The 22,624-nt window shown below is 39.6% G+C and overlaps 1 protein-coding gene across 1 annotated transcript; it reads left to right on the plus strand.

Annotated features, from left to right (window-relative positions):
- Positions 1–699: 699 nt before the first annotated feature.
- LOC139817198 (uncharacterized) lies at positions 700–20,799 on the plus strand. The gene is made up of 2 exons (XM_071785088.1): positions 700–1,463; positions 14,065–20,799. Exons 1-2 carry the CDS (start codon positions 1,044–1,046, stop codon positions 14,380–14,382), a joined length of 738 nt encoding a protein of 245 aa, XP_071641189.1. The 5' UTR covers positions 700–1,043; the 3' UTR covers positions 14,383–20,799.
- The last annotated feature ends 1,825 nt before the right edge of the window (positions 20,800–22,624 follow it).

The following is a 22,624-nucleotide window of genomic DNA, read 5'->3' on the forward strand; positions in this document are numbered from 1 at the left end:
CAACCGCTAATATATACTAATTATAAGATATTAAAATTCAAAATATCGAATATCAAATGGCGGATGTATCGATATTTCGAAGTATCGATTCAAATCGAAACTCTATTGCGCGAGTGCGCGTCGTGCGCGACAGTACGCAACCGACGTTCACCTTCGTTGTTGTGCCGTCTCGCGCGCTTCCCGCTTCGGTAATTCGTTTCACGCGTCGGCGCATCTCGAATTCCTTCTCTTTATCGTGCTCAAGAAACACGCCACAGGTTTAATCTCCAATTGACATGCGTAAATCGCGCGTGCGTCTGTATTAAATAGACTTTTATGCTACGTAGCGAAATATGCCGATTGCGAATTGAGAGAGGTGCAATCGAACGGAACACTCCTCGCATTTCAAACTTTACGCTAAGAATAAAGCGTCAAAAAAATTCTAAATATTTGATAAACTACTCGGTTTATCAAGGGATACAATAACGACAAAGTGGAGGAGAAAAAAGAAGGGAGAATGATGATGAAGATTCATCGAAAAAGAAAAAATCATCGATATAATTCTCTCGACTGGGCGAGAGGCGGCCGCGCGCCGCGCGCTCGCGCGATCGGGTCGCTTCGGCTCTCGTCGGCAGTCATCGGAGGCCCGAGGCCGAGCGGCCCGCTCGCCCGCGCTCGCGACATTTCGGCGTTCCTCGGCACTGCTCGCGCTCGCGCCGCCGCTGCCGAGCCGACCGCCGATCGTCGCATTAAACGCATCAACCATCGCAAACGTACTTTGGCCGTCGCGTGAGCGTGTGCGCGCGCCCGTCTATTCTATCTGTCCGTCTATCCTGGTCTATCCGTCTGTCCGCTGCTACTTCGCGCGGCGCCCGTCTCTCGTTTTCGTCTCTCGAAATTCGCGCGTGACTCTCCGCGTCTCTCGCGCGTTCCTCGGTGCAGTGCGGTGGTGTTGCCCGGCGGTGGCGATCCGGCGCGCAGATTCCACACGTTCGTTAATCCCTTCCCTCGCCGCCCCTCCTCGCCCCGTCGAGAGTGAGACCGACCGACGGCGTCGTGACGCGATGTCCTCCTTCAAGGACGATAAGCCGTGCGCCCGGCTCTGCCACATCGTCAAGTGGGACGACTTCAACGGCTACGGCTTCAACCTGCACGCGCAGAAGGGTAAGAACGGTCAGTTTATCGGCAAGGTGGACGACGGCTCGCCGAGCCAGGCGGCCGGTCTGCGCCAGGGCGACCGGATAATCGAGGTCAACGAGATCGACATCGCGAACGAGTCCCACAATCAGGTGGTCGAGCGCATCAAGGCGTTCGCCAACGAGACCAAGCTGCTGGTGGTCGACCAGGAGGCGGACGATTACTTCAGGGAGAACAATATCGTCATCAAGGGCGCCATGCTCAACGTCAAGGTGATCAAGACGCCGGAGAGGAATCCCAACAGCGTGGAGGATCGCTCCGACGGCAGCAACTGCTCCGTCGACGAGGTAAGTGTGTGGGCTTCTTGGCTTCTTCCTCTTAATTTTCCCCGGTCGTCTCGTAATCGTTGATTCTAATTGTGAGCGCACCAGCGGTTTATCACAGGTTCTTTTTTTTTTTAAACGTGTGTAAGTTATCCCAAGGCGGAAGCGGAGCGTTTCAGAGATAAGCTGAACTTCTCTATCAAACCTGGATGCGCACGGCTACAATTAAACCGATAATGTGTCCGGATAGATTGCCGTTTGTTTAATCGAGACTCGCGCGAGTTGAGAAATAAACAAATGTAATTCGTCGCCTCTCGGACATTCGGGCATTTTTTTCCCTGTTCGTTTCCGTTGCATAATTTCCTTCCGAACGGAAAATTACAGCCGGGTTCTGGGAACACGGCTATAATTGAAGAAAAACATAGCGCAAAGTACAAGGAAACGCGTCTGCAAACGCGTCTGCTTCAAGTATTTGTCAATTTAAGTGGTAAATCACTTGACGTTGCATTTTAGTTTGTCGCAGGATTTATTTTTACTCAGCTAATGAATCCATTGGGATTGTTGTCGCGAGATACACTGTATATGCACAATGTTGAGTAATTTGTTTTTCTTCAATGATGCGTGTATAATAATAATTGAGATGAAGATGTATACTCTTGGAGAATTATAATTCAAGGTTTTTTCTCGAGAGCGAAGTAACTATTATTACTATAATTACTATCTAGTAATTATTATTAACAACCGGAATAAACGTGCGGGTACAGTGTGTTAGTACGGTAAAATATGAAATTCAAATCTGCAGTAAAAACAACTGTTGGCATTGAGCGGCGCTCGTTTGCAAATCGCGGACGATTCCTTTGAATAAATGCAAATTAGCGCGTGCATCCAAATTCGCGCGCACTGGAAATAAGTACGGACGCGCGCGGAAGTGGTTCGTTCTGACTTGCATCGCGGACAAGGAAGTCGCGTAAGTAACCACCTCATTCTCATTTTTACAAATCGAAAGATTTACGATAAGGGAAACTATAAAAAAAACGAGCGTGCTTTTTTATCTCCGATGTAAAAACAAACAGAAATAAAATAAAAATCTGGAGACCGCAACTCATTGTCGCTTATAATGTACGTTCTCGCTTTGCTCTTTGGTGAAAATGTGTGAAATATTTCCAGGTAAATCGGAGAGAGAAAGAGGGAGAGAAAGAGAAAGAGAGAGGAGAAAAGTGGTTAGCGCGTGTTAAGGCGAACGCATCGGTTAATCGGCGTTTTCTTCGGCCGCGAAAGTCCCGGCGGAGACACGACGCGCCCGTACCGAAGGAATCCGTGGCACTCGCGTGGAATTTATCCGAGTCCGCGCCACCGGTCCACCTGTTGAATTCGTCGTCACTCCCCCGTCGTTGCTGCCCCGCTGCTCTCGGTGTTTACGCTAGAAAGTGTCTGGCCACGCATGCGACGCGTGCAGCAGCGCCGATACATCGCTTTATCGATGAATTTCGATCGGAATATCGACGATAATCTTACAATTAGCAGCTATATAACGGTACAAAGTATACATATTCCAATTGGGTTGAACGAATATGAAAACGAGACATATTGTACTTGAGCAAAATTTCGAGGCACAAATTACTTTCTGCTGATGTCAGAAAATTTATAAATTCATTTGTGTATTTACTTTATGTATTATTGTATATTCATTTTGGACATTTTTGTCGGAAATGTACATCGAATTGATAGGTTGTTCGTTAAACACCGTGTTATTTTTCACGTCGTAGCGTTCAGGTTTTGTAGCAGGTTTTGTAGCTTGCTTTTTATAAAATGCAAGCAGGTGCGCGCTATTGAATGCACACACGTCATCGCGTCGTAATTAGTTATTTCTCCGCGGCACGGTCTTGCTGTCGCTCTATTCTTTTAGCCATTTCGATGATCGATGTGTTACAGTAAAAGTAGCCCCGGAGTAGAAATTTCGACGTGTAGAAAGGTATACAAAAGAGATTTGCTCTTGCTTTCCCTCCTTGACAAGCTCGCGATATGAAAATCAATTGTATAATAAGATTAACTTATATTATAACATGAAATTCATTGTCGTTTTCTACTTATTTTCTGTTGTTGGATTATTTTTTTCTAAAATTGTCTCATTAAATTCGGCACGTGCGAACGGTATTGTCATATAAAATTGATATTTTATTTCGTACGATATTGTCTGCTTTAATTCGCATTTATACGACGAACTTTACAATCATAAATATTATATTTATTTCACGCGAGCTTAATTTACATGAGCGTACGATACGCGTTTGATATTTACGCGGATTTTACGCGCGGAGATCGGGTTCATAAATATTTTTATGATCGCAATCGGTTCTGCCGCGATTTGCACCGCGATAATCACGACGTTACGACGATAAGAAACGCGTGTACCCGGCGGTCGCGCTTTTACGTACTTAGATTATCGAGTAAAGTTAATGACGCGAGGCAGGAAGTGATTTAAGGTCGGATCGTCAAAAATCTTTCTTCGGGGAAACGATTACGCAAGCGTCATAATGACGCGACGTCCGCCTCGTATTCCCATCGACTGTAGTATCCTCTCTCGGCGATGACGCGTCTCTTTGCCCGTACCATCGCCGTCAGCTGACTAATAAAACGAGAAATCACGGTTTTTTTTCCCTCTCAATCGTGCCGTGCGATTATCGCGCGCTGATTTCTCACCGCGCACGGCGCCGCGGCGCGTCACGTCTTTTTTTATTATTATCAGTTACACGGAAAGATGCGGCCTCGATCGGAAGATAAAGGACTTATGGTAATTTAAGTGAGTCACAGTCGCACTTCGCAAAAGTTAGGCATTATTGAAAACTTTTGTAATATGTGATTCTAATGTATTTCTTCAAAATATTATTTTAATACATCTATAGATATGTACCCCAACAGGTAAACATATACCTATTTATAATTGATACTAAATTACGGTCAATAATTATTACAAGCTGATTATTGTAATAATAATTATGAAAAATACTAATTATTACAATAATCAGCTTATAGACATAATTATTGAGCGTAATTTAGTATCTATCAATTATAAATAGGTATGTTTACGTATCTATAGATATGTATTAAAATAAAAATTGACGTTCATTTTTTAATTTGCATATATGCAGCTGAATTTATTGAAGTTTTTTCATTTATTATAGTTATTTATATTAAAAGTGTTGCGCATCTCAAATCAAGGCTAAACGCACGATAAAAATTTTAATACGGACAGATTGCAAGACGGTCGTTATATCGCTATTTCTCATAAATCATCATTTAGAAGCTATATTTTCATCCTGTTTCTGTAGAAATAATCATTTTTAACGCTATGCTTCCCCCCCTTATGCCATAATCGCTTGCACAATCTTTCTCGATCTTGCGCATCGTCCGATTTTTCTCTGTTAAATCCCTATTAGATATAAGATAATTTAAAAGACTCTATTTATTTTTAATGAGAATTTATGACATTATCGAAATCAAAATACGTTATTCATAATATTCCGTCTCGTGACTCCTATATTATTCCGCTAAAGGTAATATAATTGGGGACAAAAGGGTTAATTGGCATAAATTGCCGCTCGGTAAATAATATTCGCCGGTACTTACGTCGAGTTATCATCGCTGTCTTTCCATGTTGTTATCAGCGCTACGAAAATTTGTGCGTTAATACAACACATTCGTCGCACTTACGCTGAGTGCTCGAGTAAACGCTACCTAATACCTAAACTAAACATGATGATGCCACCGCATCGTTGGTAACATCTGTATTTGTTCGGATTGCGAATGAATAAGACAGAAATGTGAAGAAGACTCGCTCCGTCGCGTATGAGATGCGCAAAATACGTAAAAGCAACGCCCGTATTTTCTTCCTAGACTTCCTTCGGTCAATCATTTTCCCTCATTTCATAGATAATAAAATTGCGCATAAAGCACTCGATATACATCTTGGAATGAGGACAATTGATTGTATTATGACTTGGAGGTAGAAGGACGAGTCGCCGAAGGACGAACGTGCCTGTATTCCTGCACATACCCTTTCTTTTATTTCTAGGCCACTGAATTACATTCGTTGTTATACAAGTAGTTGCCAGTAACATTAGCCGGCGGTTCGCGTTATACGTTGCGTGAGTGAATTATCGACGTTTGAACTTTCAAGTGGCAATTAATAACCATATTAACGAAGCGAATTTATAGTATGTAGATTATACATTACACCGTAATAGATTACGAAATACGATGTGTATTTCGCGATCGAAAGTCGCATCGAAGCTGGTAGTTTCGACGCGTCCGCGACTCGCCGCATTGGTTTTAATTAGCAGGTAATGTGTCGTGTACGTATGCGTTCTCGCGTGTCGCAAGCGCGTGTTCATTACGCGAGAGGAATGTGAATAACCCCTATCGCGTTCTCTGAAATACGAGACGGGTTCAATTGATGGAACTATACGGATGATAAAACGCCGCCCGTCATTCCAACGCCATCGAGAAATGCCTTTTTGGCACATTTTTTTATTAATACTAATTAACAGTTATAATTGTTGTAATTATCATATTTACAAACGTATAATTGTATGTGTAATTGTACGTAAGTATAATTGTAATATAACGTTATAATTATTATTAATATTAGTTATATCAATATTAAAGTGGAAATAATATAATATTATCTTGATCTTGCTAAAGAATTTTTAATTTTCGTTTCTTTATCTCTAATCTATATATAATCAAAAAGATTTCGTTCTCTGTGTGTATTTACTAATGATTCTAAAACATTATTACCTAATGGTGATTATATGTCATTGTGTAACGGTTTTTGTGTTATCGTTGTGTCTTGAAATAATATGCGATTATATCACCTCGGCGCGTGTTTAAAACGAATCGGCATCATGCCGCTTCTCGAAGTCACAAGGAGTATTCACGAATGTAATCGTACTACTCTGGGGATGAATGAAATGTAGTTGAATCATGCTGAATAAGCGGAAGCGTTGCTGATTTGCACGTGCCAACGGACGGATTCTCGACCTATGTGCACGACAATAAAAATTACCGTTTGATATTTCCTGCTTCCGATCGCGTGTATAATAACTGACCAGCTAAAAGCGCTATTTTTCACTGTTCTTGGATAAATGCGCTTCAATTATTATTAAAGAATATTCGTATAGTCGAAATAAAGTTTTATTAAAATATTTGTTTATCCTTTTGAAGAAAATTAACGAAGGAAATTACTTTATCATCAGAAAAAAGTTCTCAAAGTTATATATCGTGGTAATTATTTTTTTGAAGAAGTTTATATCTTTTAATATTCTAAGAAGTCATAAAATTCAGTAAGAAATAAATGTTTATTCTCATAAAGTTTCTATCGTCGCGTGAAAAATATGAAAATTAATATACATCATATTGTCGACGAGAGATAAATATTTCGACACAAACATTTTTCATGGTTGTGGGTTTAATGCATCCCAAGACTGCATTGCAGACATGATGCGATCATCGTCATACTTGACCTCAGAATTTTTAAAAAGACTGGAGTCAGCATTTGGTAAATCGTTATTTTTAATTCGCGACTCGACGATTCGGCCTGCAGATGGAGATGAAAATGACGACACGTGTGCATTATTAATATCCCGTTTACATACGCTGTCCGCACAATAATTCATTTATATAGAGGCGGACGTCTCGTGAGCCGCAGTTTATCCACTTCGTTTAACCCTTGAACATCGCTCGGAAATTTAGTCTTGTTGGGAATTGGCAAGATTACAGTGCAAAGAGGATGCACAAAGGATAATAGAAAAGGCATTATAGCGTTAATTTTTAAATAAAAGAGTTTAATGGCTTCGATTTAAAGGTATTTATATATTTTATATCCATCTCGAATCATACAAAAGAATAATCAGTCAGTCGTAAAAATATTGTCGATAAAATATTTAAGCTATTTTTTTTGCGAGTTAAATTGTAAATAAATAAGCATTGGAGAAAAATATTCCGGAAATGTTTGATAAAAATCAAATTAGGAGCCGGAATAATTTATACGTTACAAGAGACATTATAGAAAAGCTTGCACAATACTGACTAATTAATATTTATCTAATGCGGAACATTCATGTATTATAAAGTCTAATTATTTTAACACTTGAATTAAGTAACGTATAAAAATAGCATTATAATCCGGGATGACGTCGTCGCGTTCTAAATGATGCGAGTGTAAAATAGATTATTTATATGAAATACCTTTCTCTAATTAAGCGACATAATTACGAAACAACTTTGTAACGATCCCCCTGTGTTTACGTGAGAACATGAGAAGACGCGAAGAAACTGGCGAGGTTCGTTTCGTAGGCTTCCACTCTTTCTCTCGCTCGGAGACACCGTCTCTCCCGGTAATCTCCCCTATCTCTCCCTTCTCGTTGATATCGTTATCGTAGCCTCCACGATTGTTGCAATCTCGTCCCGACGCTGCTTACACGATGCTTTCTCTCGTATCCCTCGTAACGTATCCCACTCGATTCCGCCCCGGCCCAGCCGCGTGAAAATCTCGGCGATTTGAATGCGAAAACTCGTCCCGTTTGGATCGAGCCGTGCTTAATCTTATCCGGCGCCGCCATAAATCTGACATATCGTTTTATAATTCTTGCGTGTCGATCACGAGTGTTCCAGGGTCACGACGATAAGGTGTAAGGTCTCGCTTAATTTTCTATACTTATTAATTGGAAAGTGCTAAAAGCATTGTTATCCAGTATTTAGCCAATGCTTTTAGTGTTTTTATTCATATTCTTATTTAGTACGGGAAAAAAGGAGTTGTAAAATATGGCAACTATAACATTTTTGCGCTGCGAGAGCTATATTTTTAGCAATTTTTGCAAAACCTTTTGCTACTATTGCTAAAAATATAGTTCTCGCAGCAAAAAAATGTTGCTTGTCCATAATTTTACGACTAGATTTGCTACGGTAGCAAATTTTTTCCGTGTAGGTATTTAGCCAAGTGTTTTTAGTCAGGGGATACCCCCACAAATAATTTTTTATTTATTTTTTTCGAGATACGGATTGCGGATATAATTTGAATAACTCTCGGTTTCATGCGAAAATCCCCGTCTTGATACGCAATACAATAATAGCAGCGGAGCTGCGTTCAAGGAGGAAAAGGATCGCTCGAATGGAACGAATTCATGGTAGTTATGCGTGTCTTATCGTGCCACGCGGTGGGGAATGAGTCATTCTACCTGCCGCGGAGAGCTCTCGCATATACGAAAAGTCATGATGGCACGCTCTTTTTTGCAGAATAAATTACAACATCTTGCGGCGCGAATGGCCAACATCTTTCCCGTATCCTTACGTAGAATACTATATCAGAAATGCGATTTAAAAGTCATTTACAGTTTGGAGACAATATTTCCAAGATGATGATTACAGTGTTGATCAAACATGATAATTCCAGGAAAAAATTTCAGGTTTTGTGAATTTTTAAACCGATTTTTTCAATTTTGTCCGATGTTTTTCTCGCAACGTTCGCACGGCTGTTCAACAACAAACTCTCGAAAAGTCCCAGCACTATCTGGCGTTCTAGAAGTGTTATACACGCTCGGCAACATCTGTCCGTTGTTTGCTTTAGGTTGTTATCGGGTGCGAGTGCATCTGCGCCAGCAACAATACAAGCGGCTCTCGGATGCGAGCCATTACGCCATTAATCGCAGGAAGTTTTTGGAGGACGCGCCGATGCGTTTTATGGAGACGAATCAATTTCCGCGAGACTCGCGATCCGAATACCTAATCTTCTATCGACGGGCGATCGAGTAAAATGCGCGCACACTTTCTTCCGATCAGAAAGATCGCCGTTCCTCTCGCCGACGAGTTTTCACTTCCGGCGATTTTCACGACGTTACGTAAATTCCGCGTTCATGTCCACCCGTTGGGACGTGATTGTCCGCGTCACGGTCATATTACGTGTAGTGTAGATTTGATTTACATACTTGAAAAATATGCTTCTTAATAGTAGTAGTAGAGAGAATATCGCTTTTAATATAACGATTTAATTATTGTATAATTATAGGTATCAATAATTAAAAAAAAACGTAGCTTAATTTATAATATGAAGGAGTTCGCAAAATGTGCGTAGCTATTTTATAATGAGAAAAATTTTTTTATTTTAATTTTAATGAAATGTAATTTTAATTTTGTTATACACGGAGAGAATTTTTTGTTATATTTACCCTTAAATTCACTACAAATTTGGGACAACTTGGCAACCAAGAAATTTTTAAAATATACAAAATACATTTTACAAACAACGTGATAAAAATTACCAAGCAGATTGGTAAATTTTGAAAAATTGTTGAAATTTCCTAGATATATTTTAATAAAATTAATCAAACATATTTTATATTTTAATGTAATAAATATTAATATTTTTTATTATGGTGGATATTAATCAGAATAGCTCGCATAAAATTCTTGGTGGTACATGTTGTCCCACAACTACCATGATTGTAGGGTAAATTTTAAGAGAAAATTCTCTCCATGTAGAGATTGATTTTACAGTCAAACAAGAAATGAATTTTCAAGTAATTTATTGCGATAAAGACGCTGTTGCAAGGTAATTACTCTGTATCTAGGTAAAGATATGAATATGTAAACAACGGAACGGGCGGCGGAACTTCATTTTTTTCCATGAAGTTAACGTACTGGTTATGATAATGGAATTGCGTGGGAGGCAGACAATCGAGAGATTCTTCCTTATCGTGGGCAGTTGTAATAATGTATGCGACCGAAATTCTTTCAGAAATATGTTAATTTACAGAGGCGATTAACCTAATTAAAAAATTATACATTATTAAATAAAAAACTTGTACAATTATTAAAAATTTTAATTTTTTATTTGTATCAAGAATATATCATTCCTCTCTAAATGTTTTGTTTGTCACATGTTTTTTTGTGTCATCTTGTTAAGAAAATTTTTGCAAGTGGCGCGCAGATCGATTGCGTAATAGGGGATTCGAGGAAGTCTGTGCACAATTGCGAATTGCGATATTGTACTTCCGATACAATTAATAGCCGTCCTGCCTGTTTCCCATACCGAAATAGGACGTTTCCTGCCTGTTTTGCGTAACGCGACCAACACAAATGCAAAATGTGTCATACTCCAATGTGAATCCGCCGCTTTTTTTCAGTGTAACATACACGTATAAGCTATTCGTTAACTTAATCTTGGCGAGCATTTGACGTGTATGCGATACATTTAGTTTTTTATCAATTACACTGAGAAAAAATTTTTCTGCATTTTAGTAAATATTTGCATACAACTGTGACTCCATTTACTACAGTAAAATAATTTTTCCTTTTTATTAGTACATGTGTATTTACTGAGAAAAAATATACCAATAAAAAGGAAAATTTTCTTTATTTTAGTAAATGGAGTCACAGTTGTATGCAAACTAATATTTACTAAAATGCAGAAAATTTTTTTCTCAGTGCAGTTTTTTCCAAAAAAGAAAATTATATTCTTTTAAATTTAAGCTGTTAATAAGCTCGCTTATTAAATCGGCGAAATTTAATGTAACGCCACAGCAACAACGAGGGTGACATCTCGAATTCCGTTATTCGATCTTATTCCATTTCCGCGTCTCGTTCTAGAACGATTTTAGAAGAAAGCGTGCCAAAAACCCGTGCACGTCTCTCGTCTGAATACGTATGCAGATAACGGGGATTCCCCTTCCAGGAGAAGGAAACCAGTATAGAGTCCCTCTAATAAGAGTCGCGACACGTTGAGTTTCGGCAAAATAAGTGAGAAAGAGAACAAGCGATATACATTCATATCGCTTTCTCTTTCTCTCTTATATCTCTTTTTTTTCTGTTTCTCGTGCTTTTGCCGAAATGCGAACCAATCAAAAGTTGTAGCTCTGGTGTCGCGACTTTTATTTATAGAGGGACTCTAGAAACCAGCATTGCACCATGCTCCCCCGTATACAGGTATAATTAAATACTTGTCTACGTAACCCGAGGATAAACGCGTGTTTGTGAAGCGCGATATATGCGCACTGCTGCGCTAAGTTTCAGAATATGTCTCCCACCTCGCTTAACGATTTCGTTGTTGCGTCAGCGTACGCGTGCGAGAAATTACACGTTGCCTTGCCCTAAAGAGCACAGGTGAATTTACAGCCGATGCAAAACGTGAGTTATTTCACATTTCCTGACAATCTTAGAAAAGAAATTTATACTTTGATAGAGATAAGACCACGAATGTTTTAATTTGCGCAATTGAGAGTTTATTTTGAAGATTTTAAAGCTCCGATTTTGCGGATTTAAAACTTGAATTGCGACAGAATTACGGATAAGTATTCCGATCGAGTTTACAGAGGGAAAAAAAAATCTCGTTCGCGCGAAGCGTTCCATGGTCGTCGCTTGTCTCGTGGCACGGATTCCTGCAGTTTTATAGGGTCGTTGCGTCAACAACGACGGAATAAAAACGTCGTGTGCAATATGCGCGAAAGTCTCCGCGAAGCGAAGATATCGATGATATTGCGATAATGTCACATAAAGTCAGTCTCTATGCAGAAACGTGACAAAAAACAACCAACTGCGACTCGGCCTTTTGTTATTCCTTATTCTCGATTTTTCAAATGTAGTCGAGCAAAATCGCGCGTTAGACCTCGATAATACCTAACGACGTCATTTTTATGTCGGATAAAAGAGAACCTTGGAACATTTCTGCGATTAATTTTCGTTAAATTGACTCTAAAAATATTTAATACCTGCGGTGTTTCAGTATCTTACTGTGTTCTTGATTTATTAAGATTTTATATGAATTATTAAGATTAATTATTAGATTATAGCGTGATAGAGGGAGATTTGTGACAGCTCTTTCATTAGCGTTCTGTATAACGAAATTTCGCTATCTACGTACCGTTATGCACCTCATTCCGCGTCTAGTTGTTACGTTGGATTACTTTAATTACGCTCGATTATCGGGACACGGTTACCGGCCGGGGAAAGCAAAAGGGGATACGCGTAGCTCCGTATCGCGGCGAAAATAAATGACCACAATGACTATACGCGATAATTCGGAGAGCTAGTGGTACGTGAAATTCAGTATGTAGGACTGTAGCGCGGCCGGCTGTAGAGCGATAGCCGACTAACATTATTTCGAAGGGATTTAAACGGTCTGCGCGCGCGGCACGGGGAAAACCGGTTATCTCTCTTTCTCTCTCCGTCGTCGTGCGTGACGCCGAGTAATGGAATTCTTTTAAGTACCGTTCAGAGTTGCATCAGGATCCAAGGTCATTATAAGTATCTCTTCGCGGGCAGCGATCTTTATCCGAAATACTCGCCCGGGTTTGCGATATAGTGATATACAGCTGTGGCAGAGAGGAGCGAGCGACGCGATACAATCGCGAGATACTCGAGCGGAAACTCCGTGTCTCGTTAAATCTGTACGCTAGGCGTTTGTGAATCCGACCGTATTACGCGGCGTGCAGTTTTTTGTCCCGCGCGCTGCCGCAGAAGGTTGCGCACCAACGCGGACGAAACGTGTCAAAAAAGCCGCAGTGTCATTCGGCTTTAAAAGAAAATATATCCCGTCTCGTTCCGTTTCTGCCTCCGTAATCGCGGACGTGGAGCGAGCGATCTTTATCTGGACACTATTCCAGTAAAGTTGCAACCGCGAAGCCATTAGGAAAGTTCTGTTAATAATAAAATTATATAAATTACATACATACGCGCGTAATGAAATCCAATCTATCTTGACTGCAGATATAACTTCCGTATCTACTTACACTTGTTGGGGCAATTAAATACTACCTTAGACTGATATTTTATGTGTTGCTTTTTTATTTTATATATTATATATGTAAAACGTTCCACTTGTCGCTCATTATTATTTAATGGTCGATCGATTTTTCCTGCACTGAAAAAAAATTTATTGAAATCTCTCTCAAGAAGATGTATTTTTTCAAATTAGTTTCCTTAATTCAAAGAAATATTATATAGATAGATTTGAGGAAATATTTTAAATTCAGGAGAACCCACAATACTTCTTTGAATTAAGGAAACTAAATTCAAAGAAATCTATTTTCTTGATCTCTTAATATACATATGTAAAACGCTCTACTTGTGTTGCTCATTATTATTTAATGACTGCTCGATCGATTTTTCCTGCACTGAAAAGAAGTTTATTAAAATCAAGAAAATAGATTTTTTTAAATTATTAGTTTCCTTAATTCAAAAAAATATTAGATAGAGATTTGAGAAAATATTTTAAATTTCCTGAAAAACTCAATAAGGAAACTAAATTCAAAGAAATCTATTTTATGCAACACGTGCATGGAAAGTGCCCCATTACGCACGCTACGCGTGCGTGATAGACCACTTTCCAGGCACTTGCAACATAAAATAGGGAGTGTAAGTCGTGTGTAAAGATGAAAATTCCCGGGTGCGGAGTTTACGCACGAGCCCTCGTGCGTAAACTCCGCACCCGGGAATTTTCATCTTACCTCACTTGTTACACAAATAACTATTCTTGATTTTAATAAATTTTTGTTTTCAGTGTGTACATTACCTTTGCTTCCTTAAGAATTCTACTTTTCTTAATATTAATATTCTTCTTTCATTTTTGTTGCAGAACACGCAGAAGTCTATCGACTCGAACGACACGGCGCACAGCGACAGCACCACCGTCGCGCAGACGACGACCGGCGGCGGCAAGGAGTCCGACATGCGGGAAAACGGCAACGGCGGCGTGAACCACGTGCACGGCACGGGTAACGGCAGCCTGGGGGTCGGGGACGGTACGAATAACAGCGAGCCCCGATCCCAGGGCCTGAACCTGACGATGAGCGCGAAGGAGCTCAGGGAGATGCTGGCGCAGCGCAAAAAATACGACCCGAAGAAGGAGTCGATCGGCTTCAAGGACAAATTCGACATCGTGCAGAAACTGTAGACGCGTGCGTCGTCCCTTCGTGCCTCTCCTGTGAAACTCGTCGGTGATCCTTCATTCCTTTATTCCTTCCTTTTCCGCTCGTTATCGCCCGTCGAGCGCTCGGCGACGTCAACGACGGTTTCCTTCCTACGATGTAACGCATTTTGTTGTAACCGATCAAATTGTTGTAATAAATACACGATTGTTTAGACTATCGTGGACATTGACATCGCGATATCGTAACATAAATACATTTATCCGCGGCGCACTTTGGACGTCGCGGAGAGTATTAGGAAAAAGGAGATAACGCCGTTTGTATAAGTACATTGTTAATTTTTAGTTTACACGAAGTTTGCGAATTTACATGTGCAATCTTTGTCACGCTTCCGCGTCGGAAGTTACGACAGATTTCGAGTCACCGGTCTATCAACATTTAACATAGAGCTATGAAATACGAAGAGAATTGTTTTTAACGGAAGTTGCGCGTTTCCCACTTTTTATTGCAGGTCATTAGTTCTTTTTTTTCTCGCAACTTATAGTTACATGGTAGCCCGAGAATATCGTTTTTTTTCCCCCCCGGAATAACAATTTAGTCTCGAAGATGTTCCTGTTGTATTTAATTACAACGCTTCCCGATTAGTGAATAATTAGAACCTCACTCTTTCGACTTGAATTATCCACGGTGTCGTCACGTCAATGTCTAAGTACCGTCTCGTCCGTTAAATTCGGGAGATCCGCTCGCCGTCTCTTCCCACGACTTTCTCCGGCGAGAATTGATCGCCGTCTCCTCGATGTAGTAATCGTCTCGAACGTTACGTCGATCACGCGAATTCTTCGCCGCGGCTGAAGACGGTTTCTAATCGCGCGCGTAAATGAAAAGTAACTTCTGATAAATATTCCCGCGATGTATATTGACAAATTGAAAATTTACCCCAGGGTCTCGACGTTTTATTGATGGCCAACAGACCGAACGTTTAATTAATCACGGAGCACGTTGAATAAATCATAGGGAATCGACTTGGCGTTCGTAAACTAAAGTTATAACAAACATCCAATTAAAAAGAATTCCATCCTTAACATTTTTCTTGTATTTTTTCGCGAACGCTAATCAGTTTGACTTACCGGTCGATTTATCGCAGCCGCTCTCGGTTAAGGCTGTGTAATGGGGATTAACACGGTTGCCAGGACGACAGGTCGTGATGTCGACACGCGGAGAATTCGACGCGCGCGGAGTCTCTCGATAATCGCGCGCGAAGCGTAGATAATGTCCGCGTGAGTTGCAAAACGCCGTAGACCGTCCATTTCGACGTTGCATTCGTAGTTTTGGTTCGTAGTCGCGGCACGGCTGTAAAGGACTCGCAAGGACGGACGTTCCTCGCGCGCGCGCGCGCGCTGCAACGGGTCTACGAAGTCAGTCAGTCGCCTGAGTCGCTCCGTCGTACGGTCCAAGGACGAGCGATCTGGGAGAAAGTACCAAGCCAGACGTCGGACGAGTCTCTCGGTTTAATCTCCGTTATCGAATTCAGGACGCGGAGTCGCTTTTTTTACGTTGCGCGTTGCAGTACCCAGGCGGATCGACTCAGGAATTGAACATCCGTGAATTTTATAAATCGTGATGCGTCATATCTCGCGTTTCGCTCACGCCCGACACTTAACGTGTTGTTAATTGAAGCACTAAGATTAATGTGGACGTAATGACGCTTGTATTTTGTAATTAAATCTTTCATCGCGATAAATAATTGCGCTGGTTAAATAATTCAATATGATGTAGTTGTTAACTAAATAATATGGATAATTCGACGTATGGCACATAGCCAAGCTTATGACACAAGTCAACTGAAAAAGTTCCTAAATTCGTTCTTATTTCTCTAAAGCACATTTCTCACACTCGATTATTTTTAGCGCTCCAATGAGATAATATCGAAACGTTCTATTTGCGACGTGATTTTATTCTCAAAGGGGATAATGAGAGATTAGTTCAATCTCCAATCGCGTATATTTCGATAAGAAAAACGGTATCACACCCGATAAACCGTATAGTGTTAGTGACTATAATCGAACCAGCCCGACTCCGCTGTAGTTATAATTTAATTGCTTAATGATCTAGTTATCTCAGGTGATAGGATATGAATATTGCCTCGTGATTAGTACAATGATGTTGCATGTCTCATCAATGCATTTAATAAATCGCCAGAACAAGTATTTTTCAACATTCTTACAATTCTATTTCTGGAATTTCGGTAAAAATTCAAAGCTTTAAGTGCAATATAAAAGTTGAATTTTTAAAGAAGATAAACGGCTCGTTTCGCAATTCGTATTGTTCCTTGTTTCCGCATTTCTTTTTTTCAATTATAGCTTCCGGCTAACGATTTGCCACGGTCGTTTATTGTCACGTGTCTCATGGGAGAACCCCGTGCTAACAGTCAATTAAATGCATCTCTTACGTACGTTACGCGTGATATAAGAAGAAATCACGGTATTAAAGATGCAACAAAAACCCGAAGGAAAACTCGAAGGAAGCTAATTTAAGGGAATGGAAACAGCGACTCGATTGTAATCTCCATTCGTCTTCACGCAGTACATTACTGAGCGCCCACCAAACTTAATGTAAAACGAACCTTTGAAAAGTACACTGCGTCCATAACGGAAACATATTTACGAATAAACTCGTTCCTCGAGATATTCCTTCGCTCGATGTGCATATATACGCATAAAACGTCCATTTCGAACGAAACGAAATCAATTAAGCACGTGCGGCATTCTCGGGGCGGAATATTATCAGGGAGTGACGATAACAGCGGCACGGCAAACAGGTACGCGCCGGCGTTCGGAAATTTATAACTCTGCTTTCGTGACGCGCGTTCGATAAACCGACTCGTCGAATGCGGAGACGTTGCGTAATCAGCGGAGCAAGAATGTCGCGTTACAATGGCAGCGAGAGAGAGAGAGAGAGAGAGAGAGAAAGAGAGAGAGAGAGAGAGAGAGAAGCTGCCTTTCGGGATTCCACCTTCGGCGCTTCTCGCGGCGAGGCTCGCGGAAAAGTTGAGTACACAACTCGAGACTCTCGTTGCTAAATATTACGACGACGCGTTGCGCAACCTTCAATTATCGCCATCGTTGTCGTCGTCGTCGTTATGCATTCACCTGTTAAGAGAGCGCGCAGGCGTTCGGCGTTCCCGAGATATAACAAGTATAGATCGTGCCTTTTTTTTGCATAAATACGGATACAATGGAGTGAACGAAGCCTTGTTAATCTATCGGGAAAATCCTAACAATTATATCCGGGTCTTTTAATTTCATTGAAATTCACAAAGATCGTTATATCTAAAACTATTAGAAGCCATATGGTTACAACGATAGAATATTACGAACTAAATCTTCCCGTTGCAAATAAGGACCCACAATTTTGAACATAACATCGTAAAATTTTTAAAAATGTTTATTACATCAACATATATTAATCGTCCTCAATTTGTTACCGTTTGTTTCGAGAGTGTTAATCGATGCATTTGAAATTTAAACTGTTTAACAATGTTTCCTTGTAAGTTTATGACGTCGTCAATGTTGCGCATGGTTGAATGTTTCCTGATGTTAACGACAATTCGCTCTCGCCAATAGCCGCCATAAAATTTCGTGCGAACGATTCACCGAAAAAATTATATTCTACATTTTAGAATAATCCGATAAACTACAGAGTATTTCCCACTAAAATAAGCGCCAAGGTGATATCCTAAAAGTGAGAGGATTTCCCTCTAATTAGCTAGTATAATGAAATATTCTAATAAATATTCTAACAAATTAGAATATACCAGATACCTCTAATATGAGTAAGTAGCTTAGTAATAAAATATATTCTAATAGTATATATCCTTTAGTATATATCCTTTGAATGGATTAAAAAGGGCACTCTTCTAAGAGTTAAAATACAATGAAAAAAATAAGGATTTACACAGAAATTAGGAATAAAGACTTTAATAAGATATGGATATTCCTTATCCTTATTTTATTTAAATCTTTATTCTTAATTCCTGTGTAGTTTCTTACTTCTTTCATTGTATTTAAGCTAAAAAGATGGAAAGAAAATACAAAATGCCAAAGTAGACAAGTGGAATATGCAACGTGTTAAAATAAAAGATACATGAATCACTTATACAAATAATCTTACAACTATTACAATATATGTCTAAAAGTTACATAAGTGTTCCCATCAGACCCCACATGAGCAATAGACGGATAAAAAGATACAAGGTACTTAACCAGAAACCATTCCGCAGTAGGCCTAATTTCATAGGAGTGCAAGTGTTCGTTGAAACTAACGGTCCGCAACCCTGACAAAAGAAAGAGAGGACGCTCTTGTACATTTTGTGACCTCACTATCCAACACAAGTTTCCAAAAAGAGGCAAGTCCTCTTCGTAATTAATAACAAGAATCATGTTAGATTTGTAGCAGGTTCCACAAATGACTACTTCTTTGACTGCAAGTGAATGTCTTTTTAAGAAGCACTAGCTTACGTATCACCACCGTATCACCACGCACGTATACTACAGCGCGGACCGTGAGCAGTATACGAGCTTGCGTGAGCGCGAGTGTCATTTGTTAACCGATCACCGAAGTAGCATTTTAGAATATTTTCTTTGTTTCAGAAACTATTCTTAGCAGGAGACTTTTAGAAGGAAATATTCTAAATTTTTTAGAATATTTGATTAGAGGAAAGCTTTAGAGGGTTTTGTTCTAAAATCAAGAATATGATTTTTTCGGTGTTCGGCTGGAGAACGCAGTTATCCGACAGGTTTCGCTCGTAATTTGTTACGAAAATAGCAAAAGCGGCTGTTAACGTTAAAATCACGTGTATGCATACGTACGTACCTGTTATCCTGTGTGCTAATTAAATCTGGTGCGCGTAGAGACCGTTATGTCATTCAGCGGCTTATCCGAGTGAAAGTATAATAATGAGGCACCCGATCGCGCGTGTAACGTATAGAGTTTGATGAACGAAAATAACCGCATTTGTACGCATATATCGTAATATAATCCTGCATTAAAAAAGCGTCGCGCACACGAGGTGTGCATCGAAATCTCGCCACGTGATTTCTAACTCGTGCGTTTGCGTAAAAGAGTCACGGTGCGGTCTCGCTTCGCGTGTACTTGACGCGAGACACTACCGTGTCTCTTGATTTTGCGTTATAAGCGTAAGGAAAAGCAGCTTAATGTCTCAGCGACGTCGTTTTGCGAATGCGCTTTGGGACGAGAAAGAAAAATGCGACAGAAAAATGAATTTATATCCCAAACGAAATCGTCGTTTTAGTCTAACGATATTTCGCAAGGCTTCCACGTGTACTTAAAAAGTCTTAGGCGTCGTGTAGTAACCCATTTTGATAATCTAGAGCATCGATAACGTGCGTTACACTTATTTTGCGAGCGGCGTAGATCCAGCAGAGGGAAACAAAATTTGGGAAGAAGAGCCAGCCTAAAAATCGTTTAGGAAATTATTTCAGACGAGTTACGACTCGAATTTCTGTTAATTATGCCGCTCGCAAAATGAACGATTCGTGATTATCGCGATTCAAACCAACGGATAAACGTACGTTCGCTAAAGCGGCATTTAGAAGCCAGAATTTCGAATAACATTGTGATGCTCTTCGCGCGAGACATGCGGATCCTTTTTCTTTGACGTTGTTTTTAGGATCTCTTCTTGTTTCGTAGGATCTTGAAGAATCTAATCATTATACCGGCTTCTGTAAATACTAGACTATCGTGCATCAGGTTGGGCGCAACGATCAGACGCAGGGAGAATAGCTAATGATAATTACCTTGCACGAATAAATAAATCTCCCGTGCAATGAGATTCCCTCGCTATGATTATCGGCACGAAACGTACGCGCTCTTTCCGTGGCGAAAAGCACGTTGCTTCTTGATAGTGGTGCGATCTTCGAAAGTAAATTATTCATTAGTAAATAATTATGGACAGAGACTCGACGATTAACGAGTTCGTTATATAATAAATGCGGGCTGTTAAAAATATGTATAAAATATGTATTCGTGTTGTTGTTGATTTCGTATCGTTATGAATTGGTATCTTATCTTATCCGTATCGGTCATCCAACGCATAAATGATATCATTTTTATCGGACGCTCGACGGAAATAGGAGTCATTTAACGTGATTCTTTTTTCAAACGGATTTGATAGACTCTTGATAGATTTTGTCGGCGTGTGATCGTTGCACCGAAACCTGGAATGTATATAACCACGCGCACGTATACATACGCACATGTTAAATAAGAACCAAGTACACATGTTACGATCTTCGCACATTATATGTCCAACGTTATTGTGTAAGCGTTAACTGTAAGCATTATGTTTGACAATAAGACTTAGTTATATGTTACAAAATTACATGTATTTACGTACATGTGTAAGAAAGGGTATTCTGAATGTCTCTGTGTGCAAGTTATTGTCCTCCTCGTAAACATATGTTCCACTTATCCTTAATTCGTTGATACTTCCACAGTAATTTACAAGAACTTGATTTCTCTTAATGAACTTTTCTAAAATTTCTAGTTATTTTGTGCATGAATACTTTAGAATTAGTTTTTATAGTTAGTTTTTGCAGTTATTTTTGTACGTTTTAATGTTGGATAAATGTTTGATGGAATTTTCGCGATATTTTTAATTATTGTAATTTCTTTTTTAATATATTTATTTTCAAGATACTTTTAAACGATAGGATGTTTCCTTGTCAGCAGAGCACGGACGATCCAAACCGTAGGCAAGTGGCGCCACGCTTTAGATCTTTCTCACTGTTTTGTCGATCGAGTGCATTGATCAGATCATAGCGAAAGATCCACGTTTATCACACTGCATGCTCTATCGATCACAAACATTAGTAAATAAATGTAGAATTTTGTTCAAAAATTTCATATGTTACTCGTTCCTATATGGAATATATATTCGAGTTTTTAGCAGAAAAAGTATTAAAAATAAAGCAAGTATATTTTCATTTAAAAAATGTACTTTATTTTTATTGAAAATAAACATTGAGTATAAAAATAACTTTTTTGCGATCAGTTTTTGTACACACACTTGTATAACACGCACATGATTCTATATATATATATTTATTTTGTCAATGGAAGTGTAAACTACAAATATCTAATTTTGGAATATTCAATCCGTATTTTTTTTAAATTAGATTTAAAAAAATCGCAAATTGATTGTAATTTAAAAATTGCATGTAAAAAGATCAAAAACTTATCAATACAAAATATCGATTGTTAATTGCTGGACTGAAAATTATGGTTAGGTATCTAAAATTAGATATTCGTAATTTGTACTTCGTTCTACGACGATAACATAAAAGATTTAGAGTCATGTTTACGCGAGTGTGTGCGTGTGTGCAAACTATAAAAAATATCAATAGTCTGGAACCAGAACCTGTCGTTACGTAATTGAAAAACAAAGAGCAAGAATATTTCTTACACGGCGCAAAATTAGGATTTATGCTCATTTTTCTAATTGATATTCAAACGCTCAATAATCAATATTGTTAATTAAATTAAATGTTTATTACGCCGATCAAGGAGAAACAATGCAAATAAATAATAAGGGAATAAGATATAAAAATTTCTAAAATGTACACTTTCTTATTTAAGACACTTAAGACAAACGATTTCATAGATGTCTAGCGCTAATAGAGAAAAATCTTAGCTGCCAATAATTAACAAAGGTATCGAGAACGACACCTTCGCGTCGAAAATATTCGGTATCGATTTTCGCGAAATCGAAATGTTACAAATAAAACATGACAAACGTTGATGTTTGTCATAAAGCGAACAGATGTTTCGTTAGCGCAACATTTGATACCCATGAAATTATATATGATATTTGGGGCAATGTGTCGCGACACTGCGATATTGACGTATACGCGTCGATATCGGGCGAGGCGCGGGCCATCGCGCCGTGGTCCAGCGAGCGGGTGGATGCTGCACGAGAGAGATACCGCGACCGCCGTGACGAGCGGTGCGAGCGAGAAAGAGAGAACGACAGGCGGACATATATGGTCGCGGGGTCCGCGAGGCTCTCAAGTTACGCCTGCTAGCGACGGCGCTAGTCGTTTTCACGATGATGTTCGGTGCGTCTCTTTCTTTCTCTCTCTCTCTCTCTCTCTCTCTCTCTCTCTCTCTCTCTCTCTCTCTCTCTCTCTGTCCTCTCTCTATCTGGGAGTTCCACCTTTTCTCTCTTCTCGCAGCCTCTTCGACGCCGTC

This window comes from Temnothorax longispinosus, chromosome 8, assembly GCF_030848805.1.
Source record: "Temnothorax longispinosus isolate EJ_2023e chromosome 8, Tlon_JGU_v1, whole genome shotgun sequence".
NCBI lineage: Eukaryota > Metazoa > Arthropoda > Insecta > Hymenoptera > Formicidae > Temnothorax > Temnothorax longispinosus.

What these genes read in the sequence shown, in the direction of transcription:
- LOC139817198 (XM_071785088.1), top strand. Translation starts at nt 1,044, where the DNA reads ATGTCCTCCTTCAAGGACGATAAGCCGTGCGCCCGGCTCTGCCACATC. An exon ending in GCAACTGCTCCGTCGACGAG is followed by an intron (nt 1,464 to 14,064) that starts GTAAGTGTGTGG and finishes TTTTTGTTGCAG; the next exon opens with AACACGCAGAAGTCTATCGA.